Here is a 15,299-nt window from a genome sequence, read left to right as displayed (position 1 = left end):
CCCCCCAAAAAATATGAAGAGAAGATTAAATAAAAGAACACACAACTGTCCGTGTCCCCGCTTACTCGCCACCTTTACTGTCAAACACCTGCAGATGCATTGAATGAGAATGCAAACATGAACTATACACACAATAGATATTGACCTCCCTTAAAATCCAGCAAAATCACAGGATGCAAGACATGTGTGATAACAGATCAAATAGGTTGACTGACAATCATGGATACAGAGCGGAGTGACAGAAATTAATGGCAGGAAAATATTGATAGAGAGGATATGATGGATATATATAGAAGTGACACACCAATGGATAGATATTCTGAAAGATATATCAAAAGAGGGGGGGGGGGGTAGAAAGATAGAGAAATATCAAGACAAGTATGTAGACAGAGACAGGAAAAGGTGTGAAGAGAAACACAAATTATGATACCGGTATGCAGAGGAAAAAATATTGACTCGATTCTAAATGATGAAATAGAGAAAGCCACGACAGACCACTGGAATGGAAGCAAAGGAATGAAAAAAAAAAGTGACAGTGGAATGAACAAATCCACAATTAAAAAAAACAAAAACAGAGGAAAAGGTAAATTAAAACATCCCCCCCCCAAAAAAAAAAAAAAAAAAAAAAAGAGAGCAAGAATCTGAGAGGAAATGCACGACATGCTGAAGCAAAACACAGGAGAGATGTTAAAGGATTTGGAATATCTAACCTGAGGAGAGAATTTCCTCACTAAGAATACCCTGGAAACTCATCAGGTTAATACGCTGAGATACAAAGGCACCTCACACTCACGCCAGCAGAACGAGCTACTAACTTATGTACAAACAAAGAAACTAATAAGATGCACCATATGATGGTTGGTAATAATGACTAGGAAGACATAGGTAGGAAAATGACTTTCACAAAAAAAAAAAAAAAATAGATTCGCAAAACCATACATAGAATCCTACAACAGGAGGTCGCGATGCCATCAATCCAGGCCAGGGAATAGAGAATCTAAAAGTTTGATTTTTTTTTTTACACCACTGTCAGTCACTGCCAAGTTTCATCCACAAAAAACAGTAGAGACAAGCTGGTTTCTATTACTCATTACATCTCCGTTTGGTACTTGTAAGTCTCTGTAAAATCTCAGCAAACTTATGCATTCTTTCTCTCTATATATACAAATCTTAGTGACAAATCATAATGGAAGTTTGCACATTCATCAGATAATCTTACTGCTTCTTAGTATTGCACGATCATGTAATTAGTGCCTACTGAATGATGTTGCATAATCACATATCAGAAATTGGATTACGGCTGTGACATTCCAGGAATCTCTGCATGATTATACTGTCGGCGGTTTCACACAATGAATGTGAGAAAAAACATAAATGCATCAGGCACTTCTGAATGTCATGCTTCATGGTCCCAATGTACACCTTCTCCTCAATGCGTCATGCTCAGAGGATTTTGCGAAATGATCTAGATCGACACCACAGTTTATCCAGACAAGAGTTGACTTGGCAAGTTACGATTACGACAGTTGATTATGAAACGTGGATCTGCATGATCCACATAGAAGTTTGTTGTTGTGGTGACTTTGCTAATGCTGTGTCAAACCTAGTTTTAACAATGTCTGCTGCAGCTACCAGGGGATGCTCATCATGTGGCACCATCTCTTATCACATTTCCACCGACTCTGTCGCGTCAATGTCACTCTCGGAGTTCTCATTCTCCTGTTCTAACAGGCTCTGTCCGCCCAGAAATCTGGCCAGTGGGGTGGCGAGAAATGACCGGCGATCGCCGCCGAGGAACTCCAGGTCACTGATGGTGAACGGGAATGCGGAGGTCAGCGACTCGTGGTTCCGCCTCATGTCCTCCTGCGAGGTGAAGAATAGTCGGCTCCTGCGTTTGGGCTTCGTCGGTGGGGTGGTTATGTTCTCCTTGGCGCGCCGGAGATTGTCCAGGGTCTCTCGCAGCTGCTGAATCTCATCCACCAGCTTGCATTGCTGCTGGTATACAGCCGGGCTGCCACCTCCCATCGTGTGAACGCTGGGCACCCAGCGCAGGTAGCAGTGAGTCCAGAAGCTGATGGTGGGTGTCTGCAGTATGGGGATGATGATCTCCTCCTCCCAGCTGGAGAAGGCGCTGCTGGCCGAGTTGGCGCCGTTGATGTTGGGGTTTTTCCGCCTCTTGCCGCCGTTGAACGTCCAGCTGTCCATCTCCTTGAAGTCGGACCCGATGAGGGTCTTGCCGTTGTTGAGGCGCCGGATGCTGCGATAGATCCCAGCGTTGCACCCCTGGCTGAAGTCCCCCTCGTCATCCAGTGAGTTGTCGTTGAAGTTGAGCTCCGACTTGGCGATGTAGAGGGGGTTGGTGAAGAGCGCCTGGTCATCCTTTGTGAACTGTAGGGTCCAGGCCCACACGGTGGCTAGCTGCTTGGTCTCGTACTGGCCCCTGTTGACGCTGACGCATGTCCGATTACGTTGGCGCTCGCTGTTGAAGAGGAATGTGCCAAAGATCCCCGAGTGCATGCTGTCCCAAAGAGCGATGAGGAAGGTATCCGTGAACTCAAACGCCGAGGGGAACTGCTCTATCAGCTGGTGGACACAGTCCAGGAACAGAAGAAACAGTGGGGCCTGAAAGAAAGCACAGGAAAACTTCGACATAATTTTTCCCCTAATTCTATAATTGGTGCTATCAATTGTACAATCGCAATATCACAATGTGTTGTCATTAGAATATTGTGATGTTATTTAACGTTCAAAGGAGCACTCCTTGAATGCTCCTGTACTGGTGAGTATCTGCACAAGCAGCATTCTACAGCTTTCTCATTTGCTCTTTGGTGAGAGGTACAACGTCTTGTCCATGTCTATCACTCTTTCCAGTAATGCCAATCTACAATCTCACAATCCTATGTGGAGCGTGCCACCATCAGCTCAAAACTTACAACCTAATAATTAACCTTATGTTTAACCTTATATTCTTGCCACCAATGTATCCACCTAAACTCTGTTGTTGACCTAATGTCATGCATTTTCCTCATTGGCCTGAATCCTTGATTTCACAAGACGCCTTTTACAGTCCTTCAAAATGTGCTTAAACCCACAATCTTTTGATTCTTTGCCTCACACTTTACCCTCAGCTTGAACCAGCAAGTTATGATGCCTTAACATTGCCATTAAACCCATAACCTTATGATCCTACGCCCAATGCACTTGAACCCATAACTTGACAACCCCATGCCACAAATTTTCTTCTCAGTTTGACTTGAGGGCTTAATGATCCCACATGCCTGCCTGTGCAATTATCTGCAGTCAGTCCCTGCCTTGTCTTCTTTTGTGACTAAAATAAAGATAGTGTAGGTCTACTTTAGACAGAAGAGCATTCTTAGATCTACGTGCTCAACACTTCATGTTTTCGTTCTCACAAGTACTTGGGCGGTCTTAAAGGGAAGATAAACCCCAAGAACAATGTGGATTGAATGAAAGCAGCAACATTAGCAGAACACATCAGTGAAAGTTTGAAGAAAATCGGACAATCGATGCAAAAGTTATGAATTTTTAAAGTTTTGGTGTTGGAACCGCTGGATGAGGAGACTACTAGAGGTTATGACGTATGAGTGGACAACAATACCAAGGAAATATAAAGAAAATACTACAAAAATCCATTTTTCATGAAAATTACATATTTCATCAACTTGATATTGACATATGTTAAGGGTAGCAATTATTCCCCCTGCTTTCTGAAAGCGGTTGGTCCACTGCTCTTTCATAATTCTAGAAAAGTGATTTTTTGTTGAATTTCCTTTATATTTTCTTTGTATCGTTGTCCACTCATACGTCATTTCCTCTAGTAGTCTCCTCATCCAGCGGTTCCATCACCAAAACTTTAAAAAGTCATAACTTTTGCATCGATTGACCGATTTTCCTCAAACTTTCACTGATGTGTTCTACTAATGTTGCTGCTTTCACTCAATCCACATTGCTCTTTGGGTTTACCTTCCCTTTAAAGCTCTACCTGAATGGGTAGTATGCAAGCCCTGAGGCATGAGTGTTGGTAAGGTTTGTTGACTTTCGTTTTAGAGGAATAATTGAACTTTGAGAGGTGTTTGCCCACTAGTGTGTGAAGCGTGCAAGCAGTTAGCCCCGTCCAGTTCCCCGAAATTTTCAAGTTTTCATGATTACATTGTCAACTCTACTGTAGATCTGATCATGACTTGTACTGGAGAAGGACTAGATGCAACTTGTTCAGTTTATCAAATCTGTACCTAATTATAAAGAAATGTAATATATAAACATATATCTATAAATTTCTGATAGAAACAGGAATTGTCATGTAAAACATGTTGCTGTTTTGAAAATAACTGAAATACTATTAGTAATGAAGATGCTTTCAAATATTTTGCAGCCAAAACAAACAATCATATGTGACCGTGCACCTCAAAACGAACATAAAGTTGCACACACTGATTTTGCGTGAGGACTGAAAATAAGTGAAATGGGTCAACCTAGCCGAACTTGACTTTTTCATATTTTCTGAAAGGGCGGGTCTTCTTTTACATTATGCTAAAATTTGGTATCATAAAACGGGCAGGAAAGTGTGTTTTTTTAGTAGTTTATCTCGAACATTTTTGGTAGAATAGTGTGATTAGGTGTGTCTTTAGAATCCCTTTTTCATTTCTGAAAAACCTTGTCCACACTCTTCACTTTCAACTCTAATAACTTTTGAAAGGATAGTGCTACTGCTTGGTAAGTTGGCATTAATTATGGAGAGAATGTGTTAATGAGGCATGCTTAATTTCATTTTAATCTGATAATCCTTTCATTGTTGTTACTCTGGTGGTTTACTTCCTGTTTTTTGTCCCATTCATCGCAGAGCCAGCACGGTTTGGTAAAGATTAAGCGCTTGAATAGACACTGTATACTTCAGAGCCTCTTTTCTCAGTTCACGCTTTTCCTGAGTTTGTGCTTTCTTGCCAATATTTAGATAGGTTAGGAGAGTCCATTTGATTTGATTTATACATCATTTTAAAGCTTAAAGTCTGCTCTTTCACAATAAGGTCTGAACTAAAAATTCATGTCTGGCGACTTTTTGTTTGTTTTCAGGTGCAGAGTCACATATATGGACGAAAAAGGGCTTAATGAAAGAGAACAACGTTTTTACTTAACCCTAAAAACACTAACAATGCATAATAAAAATCCTCAAAATAAACAGATATGTTTTAAATTACAACATTACCAAAATGTAGTTTCTGGGATTGAGTGGGTTCATATTGCTTGCAGGTAGAAAGCAATCATACATGGACAACAAAGGACTCAATGAAACAATGGTTTACCGGTACTCAACCTTAAAAGCACTAAAAATGCATGACACAAATCCTCATAATAAATGGATATATTTCAAATTAAAACATTACAAAACAATATGTATTAGTTTCTGGGATTGAGTGGGTTTATACGTTTGGAGATAGAAAACAATTCACAGAAAGAGAGGAAAAAAAAGTTCCCCAAAATACCCAGTGCAAGGCACTTCACAAATGTTTAAAAGCCAAACATAAAGCTGCATTTTTGTGTGTGTTTGTCTGACACTTAACTGTATGAACACTCAACAATAGAGGCATTTGAGATGCTATGATACCCCCCTCCCATCCCCCCCCCCCCCCCAAAAAAAAGGGTAAGTTTACATTTGGGTGAGTGGGGAAAAAAAGGGCAAACACATGCACCCATGCATTGCACGTATAAAGACTGTGACATGGTATACAGTACAAATGAGGTCAAGTGAGAAGATAGTGAGTCTCCTTTGGAGGGTAAAGTCTAATAGTTCTAACAAAAAGCGCAAGATAAGTCCCTGCAAAAAAAAGAAAAAAAAAGAAGCATGATTGTGTAGTACTGTACACACGTTCCACGAAAAAAAAAATCTATTTAAAGGCTTTTGCTCGTTGAACGAATTGAGTAAACACGCATATACGTCAAAGATGAAACGGAGTTTCTTCATGAGGGAAAGAAGGGGGAAAGAGGATTGATGCTACTATCAGTGTAGAGTGACTTGGGGGAACGAACAAGAACTACAGTGACATTGTCTACGTGAAAAAGGAGGGTCAAGTGGGGGAAGGGGGCTAATAAAGGGATATTTCATAATGATATTATGATGCTTTGTTTAAGAAACTGAACATTTAGAGATGTAAATCAGTGGGGGAAAAAAGGGGGGAATGGTGATGTTAACATCACAAGGACCTGGGGGGGGGGGGAACAAAGGATGGCAGTGACATTGCCTGTGTGGAAACGGAGGAGGGGGGGCATGAAGGGAAATTTCGTAATGATATTACGTTGCTTTGTTTAAGAAACTGAAGATTTATAGAGATGTACAATCAATGGGAAAAAAGGGGGAAATGGTGCTGTTAACATCAGAGGGATGATGGGAGGGGGGGGGGGAGAATAAAGGATGGCAGTGACATTGTCTGTGTGGAAATGGAGGAGGGGGCAATAAAGGGAAATTCCGTAATGATATTACAATGCTTTGTTTAAGAAACAGAAGATTTAGAGAGGTAAATCAGAGGGGAAAAAAAGGGGAAACGGTGCTGTAAACATCAGAGGGACCCGGGGGGAAAGAACAAAAAATGGCAGTGACATTGTCTGTGTAAAATAGAGGGTGGGGGAGAGGGCTAATAAAGGGAATTCCATAATGATATTATTTTGCTTTGTTTTAAAAGTGGAAAAATTAAAGAAGTAAATCTGTGAAAATGTCAGGGGGGGGGGGGGGGGAAGGGACATATAAGGAAAGTTATGGCTTGCGAAATCTTAAGAGCGCAAAAAAAAAAGGCAACTCTGTGCGATGTACGTACATGTAATGAGTATTGAGTTCTAATATTCTCAAATATATGGGCACAGATAGAACCCATCTGCTGCCGAAGAAACATAAAAATGTATTACTCTCATTCAATACCAGGAACAAGTATGAGGAAATTTTTCTTGTAAAAACTAGAAATGTCGCTATGGCGACTGGTATGCCTCCGCCATAATGCATGATTCTCCTAATAGGTCTATAGTACATGTGGACAATGTGTGATTACATTTTCACAAAATTGGCAAAATATTACAATGACATGTTTGTCACAAATGTATTGAATGTTTACCTTCCTTGACCTATGTTTATTGGATGAATAGGAGAGCATGTATTTGGGGATTTAAGAACTTTAACTTGACTTTGACCATTTCATAAGTTTATGCACTGAGTAATTTTCAAGGTATGGAGAAAAAGCGCAATTTCTGTATTGAACAGTAAATTGTTATCATTTTCATCTGGCCTTTGATTTATAAGAGAATCACTGTCAGGCAGAACATACATAAATTCAGCATGTTCTAAGTTTCAAGATAACTTGAGCCACTTCCGAGATATGGAGAAAGAATTAAGTTCAGCACTTTCACTTGATCTTTGACCTTTTGACCTTTGACCTTCTTGGCAAAAAAAATCCCAGAGAATCTCTATTGGGTTATACATGCATACATCAAGTTAAAAAAAAAAAGTCCTGCTGGCATTGCATAAACATAAGGAAAATAGTAAAATTTTGAAGTATTGCCCTTGACCTTTGACCCCTGACCTTTGACCCCATGAACCCTAAATTCCCTAGATAACTACTGCCAGTCAGTAGATGCATATATATACTATGTTCCATGAAGATACCTTGAATAATTTCCAAGATAGAGAAAAAAGTGAAAATTTAACATTTTATTTGACCTTTTGACCTTTGACCTTTTGACCTCATGACCCCAAACTTTCACCAGAGAATCTTAATTGGGTAGTACATGTATACACTAAGTTTCCAGAAAATATCTTCAGGCATTGCATAGATATGGGGGAAATAGTAAAATTTTAAGCATTTGACCTTGACCTTGACCTTTTGACCTTTGACCTTGAGCATGTGCACCCAAAAGTTGATAGGCACAACTTCACCCCCTAATACACATACATGCCAAGTTTCATTAGGATACCTCAAAAGGTTTTGGTAGTTACCCTGTCCACAAAATTCATTACGGACGGACGGAAGGACGGACGGACGGACCGACGGACGGACGGAAAGACGGACGGACGGACGGACGGACGGACAACCCAAAAACATAATGCCTCCGGCACCACTTCGTGGCGGAGGCATAAAAAAAAGGGGGGGAAATAAACGGAAAGGAAAGCTGCGTAACACCTACATCACGTAGAGTTGCCAATTTGCATTACTCTCTAATATTTTACAGCTCATAACTTTTCTTCGCGTGTCAAAATTTTTCCCCTTGTTTTCACACATCTACTTTTGTTGTTGATTTTTTCTGTTTTCATACAAAGCAATGTGGTATAAGGATGAAATTTCCCTTTAAGATCATGTCACAGTGACCTGAGGAAAGAGCAAGGGGCAGTTAAAAATGGGAATGGATGGTGACGGGGATATCTTATACGTGACCAAAGTGGTGAGGTTGCAGGGTATGCAATTTATAAGAATAAAAGAGTTATGCAATAAGAATATAAAAATTATGTAATAAGCCATACAAGTATTTGTAAGAAGTTATAGGAGTTATGTTAAAAAAAAAAGAACAGAAAAAATTGGAAATGTTAAAATGACATACAAGGAGGGGGTGGGGGGAAGGAGGGAAGTGGATGTTCGAGTACATATAATTAGTGAATGGTTCTGAGTGCAATGGTACGAGATTTTGCAAGAGGTGAAAGACAGAGGTGCTTTATTCAACAAGATGATGCTGAGTTGAATAGCCTGCCTCATCTTTCACCGAGCGCGATATCTTGTTCCACTGCACAAGTCAAGACCACACAAGAACTGTTTTATACAACACCCTTGGGATCCACAGATGTGGTCGACACAGATTGTTTCAATTTAGTACAGAAATGGCAACCATATTTTTGTGGAAGGTGAATGAGTAGCACTGTAAAACATGATATATTCACAGCATAAAATTTTCGCGAATTGGAGCCAACGGCCTCTTTTGTGGCATGAAATTTTTGCGAATTGCCACTAGCGTGCAATGCATACAGTGTAGACAAGAACTCTCACATGCATTTTATTTTATTCTTGGCGCTCGTGAAATTCGCGAAATTAAAATGCACGCAAACATTCCTTGTTTTACAGTAGTCACATTTAGTTGTACGTGGTTTAGTTGTATTTTAAAGTGAAGTTGTTTATATTACGAGTAATAGGATGCGTGCTCATAATGTGTTGAGTGCGCTCGACAAATGTCTGTTTATTGTGACATCAGAGTCGTGCTATGGAACAAAAACTTCAAGTCAATCATGAGTTTAACACAGAAATCAATGGAAATTGGTAATGTCAGCCGAGTGATATCCATTTTTGCTCAAGCAAAACTGCATGGCTGACAGCGAAAGAGTGCTATGGTACTTTAAACTGCAGGTCACGTGATGAGCAATCGAACAATCAGAAAGCTACATTCTGTTTAGGTGTTGTATAGCAATGCTTAATTGTCACAGACAGGGGATAATAGTGGCAGGTGCAACACAAGATGGGAGAAGCTCTGAGAGCTGTCAGTCTGAGTAACATGAGGGGAGAGGGAAGGTGGTTATGTCAAACGACAGGTGGCCGCGGGAAAAAAAAATCTGAGTGACAAACCTCTTGACCGTTGCTGGGCTCGCAGTGTCCGCAGCGGTCCAGGAATGGGTGACCGGCCACAATCCACTCCTTCTGGATGAGGGTCTGGAAACCCAGCTGGCTGCGAAAGTGACTGTCCAGCATGATCTGGACCAGACTGGACACCACACAGGAGTAGTCACGTCCCTGATGCTCTGTACAAGGGGGAAAAAGGTGGAGGGGGACAATAGGTAAGATTTACACAATTATGGTGCATAACTTTACCCATGATGGGCAGGAACCGAGTGTGACATGTCCTAAACTTATTGGAAATAATCTGTAGGATACAGACAGTTAACAAATACCACATAAACCTACAACCTACAAAGACTACCTTATATGCCATAACGTTTATTATATTCAGCAAAGTCTCATTTTCTTGTGAATCGAAACTTCCCGACAATTTCACATGTGGTTACATTCGAGATCGTGGAGAACAGTACTGAACGGAGAAATGTATGCAGACACGTCCCTTCATGTCGGGATCAATGGTAATATTTTCATTGTGTTTCTAACCTCGCAAATAGCACCTGATGCTTGAAATTCACGATAATAAAAGCCTTGCAAGATATTTGGCATATACATTAAAAAGAAAGAGCTGTTCTGCATGACCGCAGGTTGGTTGACGACTGAATTTTAAATGCATGTGACAGACAGGTGACTTGGATTGATGAAGACGTTAAGCCCTTGTTAAAATCATTTCGCATAACTGTCATAACATGGTAACTAGACTTGGGCCTTCTGGGAAATTTGCATAACTTTGGTATCGTGATGACTGCATCTCCTACTGAATCATTGGGATTGGGATATTTGACTACTGACTGCAAATTATCTGGATATTGACATTTATATCAGCATCAATATAAAATCAAAATATTTAGAACTGTTGTGGAGATAATGAAATCTTGAGGAAATGAGGACTCCCTGTAGATGACTGACCCATCACTAGATGGCCCCAGGAGACGCTGGGCGGGAGCTGAGGATTTTTGGATATCACTCTGTGCTATATGATATCACTTTGAAATAACTGGTCACTTTGACTCTTGAGTGGAAGTCAATTTGGATGAGAAGCTAGTCTCACTCTTCCTTGATTTCTAGACTTGACTGAAAGGCCAAATGATGGGTGGGGGCATGCTTTTTCCATTTGCAAAGAGGAAAGCCCTCTATGTCTGGAAAGACAAGAAGTCTATCTAGGCATGGAACAGCCATGCCTAGTGAAATTGGAAGATCCAAAGATCTTTCTGAGGAGGGGAGCAAAAATTTTATCAACTATATCATTCTTTGCACATGAATGGTACACCATTCCTGCATTTCATGCTCATAGAGTTAAGGGCCAGGCTTGACTTATATTGACAGGAGTATGGGCAGCGACATCGTCCTTAAAACTGTTCTTCCGGGCGTTTGCCCCCACACGAATCTAGGTCGCTAGTTACAGCTAGTGTAGCCTCTGGTTAAAGTGTTTTTTTTCTCTCTCTCTGTCCTTCCTCTTCTTCCTGTCTCACACATCCTTAGCAGCTACACCCCTCGTCCCAATGACCGGAGCACCCTCGGCTGCCGGTTCTTGAGGGAAGGGTAGAGGGATGGGGGGGGGGGGGGGTGGAAGAATTACCAGGGAATTGCATCTGTGATGAGGCAATGAATACTGTATCTTGAGTCACACACTCCACAGGAAATGGAATCCAACACGTGGAAGGCAGTGCACTGGCCTGCGCCGTGTCTGGGGAGTGATGGTCTGCTATTTTTGGGGTCTAGGCCCTAGCTGCCTCCGGCACTTAAACTCTTTAACCTTGCATCGAGGACAAGGCATAATTACACCTTAGGGTGTAAGTAGCTTTTTAAAGTAATAAGAGTGCAGACTTTAAAAAAAACAAAAATGGAAGTCACAGATGCTTTGTACAGATTTGATTTCCTTCCACTTGTCAGGCAAAATGTTATGACTGTATTGAAGTAATGATTATGTAACTAAGTAGAAAACCATCACCCATTACGGAATTCTACAATTTTCTTTCTTGGAAAGAAAAGTAAGGACAAGAGTGTGGAGAACTGAGAGGGGGGGGGGGAGCCAGGAGAGGAATACAGAAGGTACAAGTAAAGGGAGATGAGAAAAAAAGAGCAGAAAAAAGAGGGATTCAACATTTACTTGATGAAAATTGTTTTTGAAATGGCTGAGATGTCCACAACAGAGTGATTCTAAAAAGGTGGGACTCACCTTTCATTAGGATTCCTTTGTTTTACATCTTATTTGTTTTTGGATGTCTCAGACATTCCAAAACTGATTTTCATCAATTAACTTTGAATTCCTCTTTAATATACATAGTAGAATGGTATGCTCTGTACTATTTCATGAGTGATTTCTTGGTAAGTCTTAACCCTAATCAGGCTGGGGGGGGGGGGGGCGGAATCCGCCCCCCTCGACGTTTTGCGCAATATCTTCGCAACGCGATAAGCTCCCGCCGCGATGTTTCATGACTTTTTTCTTTCAAGTATCGCGCAACTTTTGAGACCCAAATTGTTGCGCCCGCGCGTACCATTTTGACGCGACGCCCGTTTGAAAAAAATTTGTCAACCCCAAAATTGCTCCAAAACGTGATTTTGTGTACAAATCCAATGCAAATTGTGTTTTTTCAATTAATTCACATAAAAATTCATATCTTCACTTAGAATGGCCCAAATTAATTTATTTTAGCATAATAATGCTTCAAAAAATGTCTGTGACAAATTTTGGCCAAAAACAAACAAAAACAAAAGGTCAAAAAACAAAGAAATACATAAGAAATTCAAAAAACAATAAAATACATAAGAAATTAATTTCGATACAGATTTTTTTTTATCCTATGTCTCAGAAGAATGATACAAGAAACATTTTAAAAGAGAAATTAGCTTAATTGGAGCATTAAAAAGTGATTAAGAGCCCCAAACTGATTTTATGCATAAATTACAATAATTAATTAATATAAAATATAAGAAAAATTTTTCGGAGAAAGCAACCATACATTTTGATAGAATACGTCGCGGGCGTCGCGTGTGCCGATTTTCGGCGCGATCGCGCGTTCCATAGGCGAGATCTGAAGGGGGGGGCGGAATCCCCCCCCCCCAGATATAGCATAACCAAAAAAGCCCAGCCTGATTAGGGTTAAAAGTTTGAAGCCCAATCCTGATCTCAACCCAAACTAGTTTATCCCTTTAATGAGGAGAACAAAGGGAGAAACCAACCTTTGAGTATGACCGTCTGCTCTGCAAGGTATATGAGGTCTGCGGCTTGCTTTGCTAGGGAAAGACAGATGCTGCAAGAAACCAAAATAGGAAAAACATGGATTATTCTGGTCAATTCACGAAAAATCAACACATACATGTACTTGATCATCATCTGACACACTTTGAAAATACAATCAGAATGGACCTTTTTCTTGTGGAAAATCCTAACAAAGTAAAGACCATGTAAATGGCAACACATCATCAAACGTGGCATCCTTTGAGCAAATGTAAATTGCTGGGCCTTTTTTTGTGTGTGCGTGTGTGGCTGTAACATATCCAACATTGTAGTAGTTGTTGACATTTTATACTGCTTAAAAGGTATGATTTTTCTTGTTCAGATTTCCTTTCTAATAAAATGAGTTGAGTGCATTCTTCCACTTATATCTGACACAGAACCTGGCTGCAGGTTTTCCTTTCCAGCCATATAACACAGTAACATCTAACTATAGCATGCTAATGGGCTAGAGGAGCAACGCCCCACATGATTGCCTCTCCTTCTTTGAGAAACACTACATGGACGGCCTTCCTGATGTTTGAAATGATCTAGGCTATATCACAACTTCACTCTGTTGATGCTTTCAATTCACTCCTTTCATTCAAAACAACTTTCTAAGAGGGGGACGTTTTCGGTCAGGTGATCCATACAATTGCATCTCTGTTACTCCGAAGCTCTGCCATAATCTGCCCTGGTCGCCACGGAAATGCACACAACTTGGAAATGGGAGAGAACAATGGTCCAACTATTATTTTACAGTCACTGGTGGGGAGAGAAAAACAAGTAATAATTTTGCTCTTTACTAAGTCTGATATCACGTTGCAAATGCCAGAAATCTCATGAAATCACGTCAACTGGCTCTGAAATGATCGCATCATGATAAGATGATTGATTGGCTGATATTCTACGCAGCCGAGTCGATTGACATGACCCAGACGTTAGAGATTGATTTGAAAAACATGTTTGTGTCTTCGAAGTACATGTGATGGGCTGCTCCTTGTAAACAGCGCCAGCGCCTTGACATTTCAAAAGGTGCGGGAAGATCCCTAGCCAAGAGAAGGATTTCTCTGTGGAGCCAAGTTTCCAATGCCGAGAAGAGCCGTAGAACAAAACGGAAGGCACCCAGACTAGATCTTCTGGAAGACGGACCAAATTAATTGCTTCCAGCCTCCATCGACATACAATCCATGGCAACATTGCCTCCCTATGCCGAGGAGGAAAGGGAAGAAGGAAAAGGAGGAAGGGGGGGGGGGAAGGGGTAGAGGTTTCAAGTGATGGGGAAGGAAAGCTAGTTAATCCAATGACTAGACCTGACTAACAAGAGCTGCAGCAGTGCTTCGCCGTGAAATCAAGATTGTTGTGTTTACTTCCCGGGAATAGAATAAGAGCACTTCATACCGCTTTCCGCCTGAAGGAAATGGAATCATCTCTCTGAATAAACAATTGATGTAGGCATAACATTAGATCCTCTCCACACGTAGTCAAGGGTAATGCATAACTTCCCCAAGGATATAATGTAGATATGAGGCCACTCTAAGTCTCAACTAACAATAAAGTTCTCTTTGCATTGTCAAAATAACTGCATTACTTGTGAACCTGTCTTCACTAAGTCTCAAAGGGTATTGCAGAAAAAGTGTTCATAAAATTAGAGTAATGAGCAAATAGGCATTATTCTTTGTGTGGCCAATTTGAAGATTAACCACAACCTCTGCCCTTCTTACTTTGGTTTACTTCCCCCTCTAGAAACAAAAAATAATAAAGAAAGAAAGAACAGAAGCAAAATCACAACCAAAGTCCTTTTGTAATACCAGATCCATACCTTAGGTTCTAAAAAAAAGGATGTGAGATTACAGAATTTTTGAACAAAACAAGACAGTACTTCTGAGTCAAATCATTCACAGAGATGCTGTGGCTTTTATGCGGAGTGGCATAAAAGTATTTTTCTTGTGATCTTTGTTTTTCCTGTAAGTCTTATACCCTATTACTTCAATATCATCTCCAAGAAGTCGCCTAATCTGCCGACGGGGCCAATAATAGCACTAAGCCACCTTGGACGCCCACTCTCTCCGCTTATACAAATATCCCTAGTCTCGCCGGGTTCCATGTTTGCAGGGTGAGTGACGACAAGTAATAAGTCTTTTATTGTTACCATTTGCACTGATGGATACAGGACGTCCAGCTATGCAGCTATCTACACTTCCTCGCCTTGCAGGAGCACGAGAACACACACACACACAAACACAGACACAGACACAGACACAGACACACACACACACACCAAATTTCTTCCACATTTCAAGAGCTAAACCTTTGAGAAGACTTGCGAGAGACTGAGCATGCTATTAAAGAAACACGCACATTATTGTGTGTGTGTGTGTGTGTGTGTGTGTGTGTGTGTGTGTGTGTGTGTGTGTGTGTGTGTGTGT

General features: G+C 40.8%; 1 protein-coding gene across 1 annotated transcript in view; it reads right to left on the bottom strand.

Annotated features, from left to right (window-relative positions):
* Window positions 1-700: 700 nt before the first annotated feature.
* Window positions 701-15,299, bottom strand: part of LOC139718574 (myotubularin-related protein 10-like) — a 90,947-nt gene continuing 76,348 nt past the window's right edge. Inside the window, exons 11-13 of the mRNA XM_071630041.1 lie at window positions 12,837-12,907; window positions 9,606-9,778; window positions 701-2,622 (exon numbers count right to left, since the gene is read on the bottom strand). Coding sequence (XP_071486142.1) covers window positions 1,666-2,622; window positions 9,606-9,778; window positions 12,837-12,907 — 1,201 coding nt within the window. The 3' untranslated portion in view covers window positions 701-1,665. The remainder of the gene's footprint in view (window positions 2,623-9,605; window positions 9,779-12,836; window positions 12,908-15,299) is intronic.

This window comes from Diadema antillarum, unplaced genomic scaffold (genome assembly GCF_040938485.1).
Source record: "Diadema antillarum isolate AM-2024a unplaced genomic scaffold, OU_Dant_1.0 scf00000097, whole genome shotgun sequence".
NCBI classification, from domain to species: Eukaryota; Metazoa; Echinodermata; class Echinoidea; order Diadematoida; family Diadematidae; genus Diadema; species Diadema antillarum.
The sequence above is the reverse complement of the archived record's forward strand: the minus strand, read 5'-3'. Positions and strand labels throughout refer to the sequence as shown.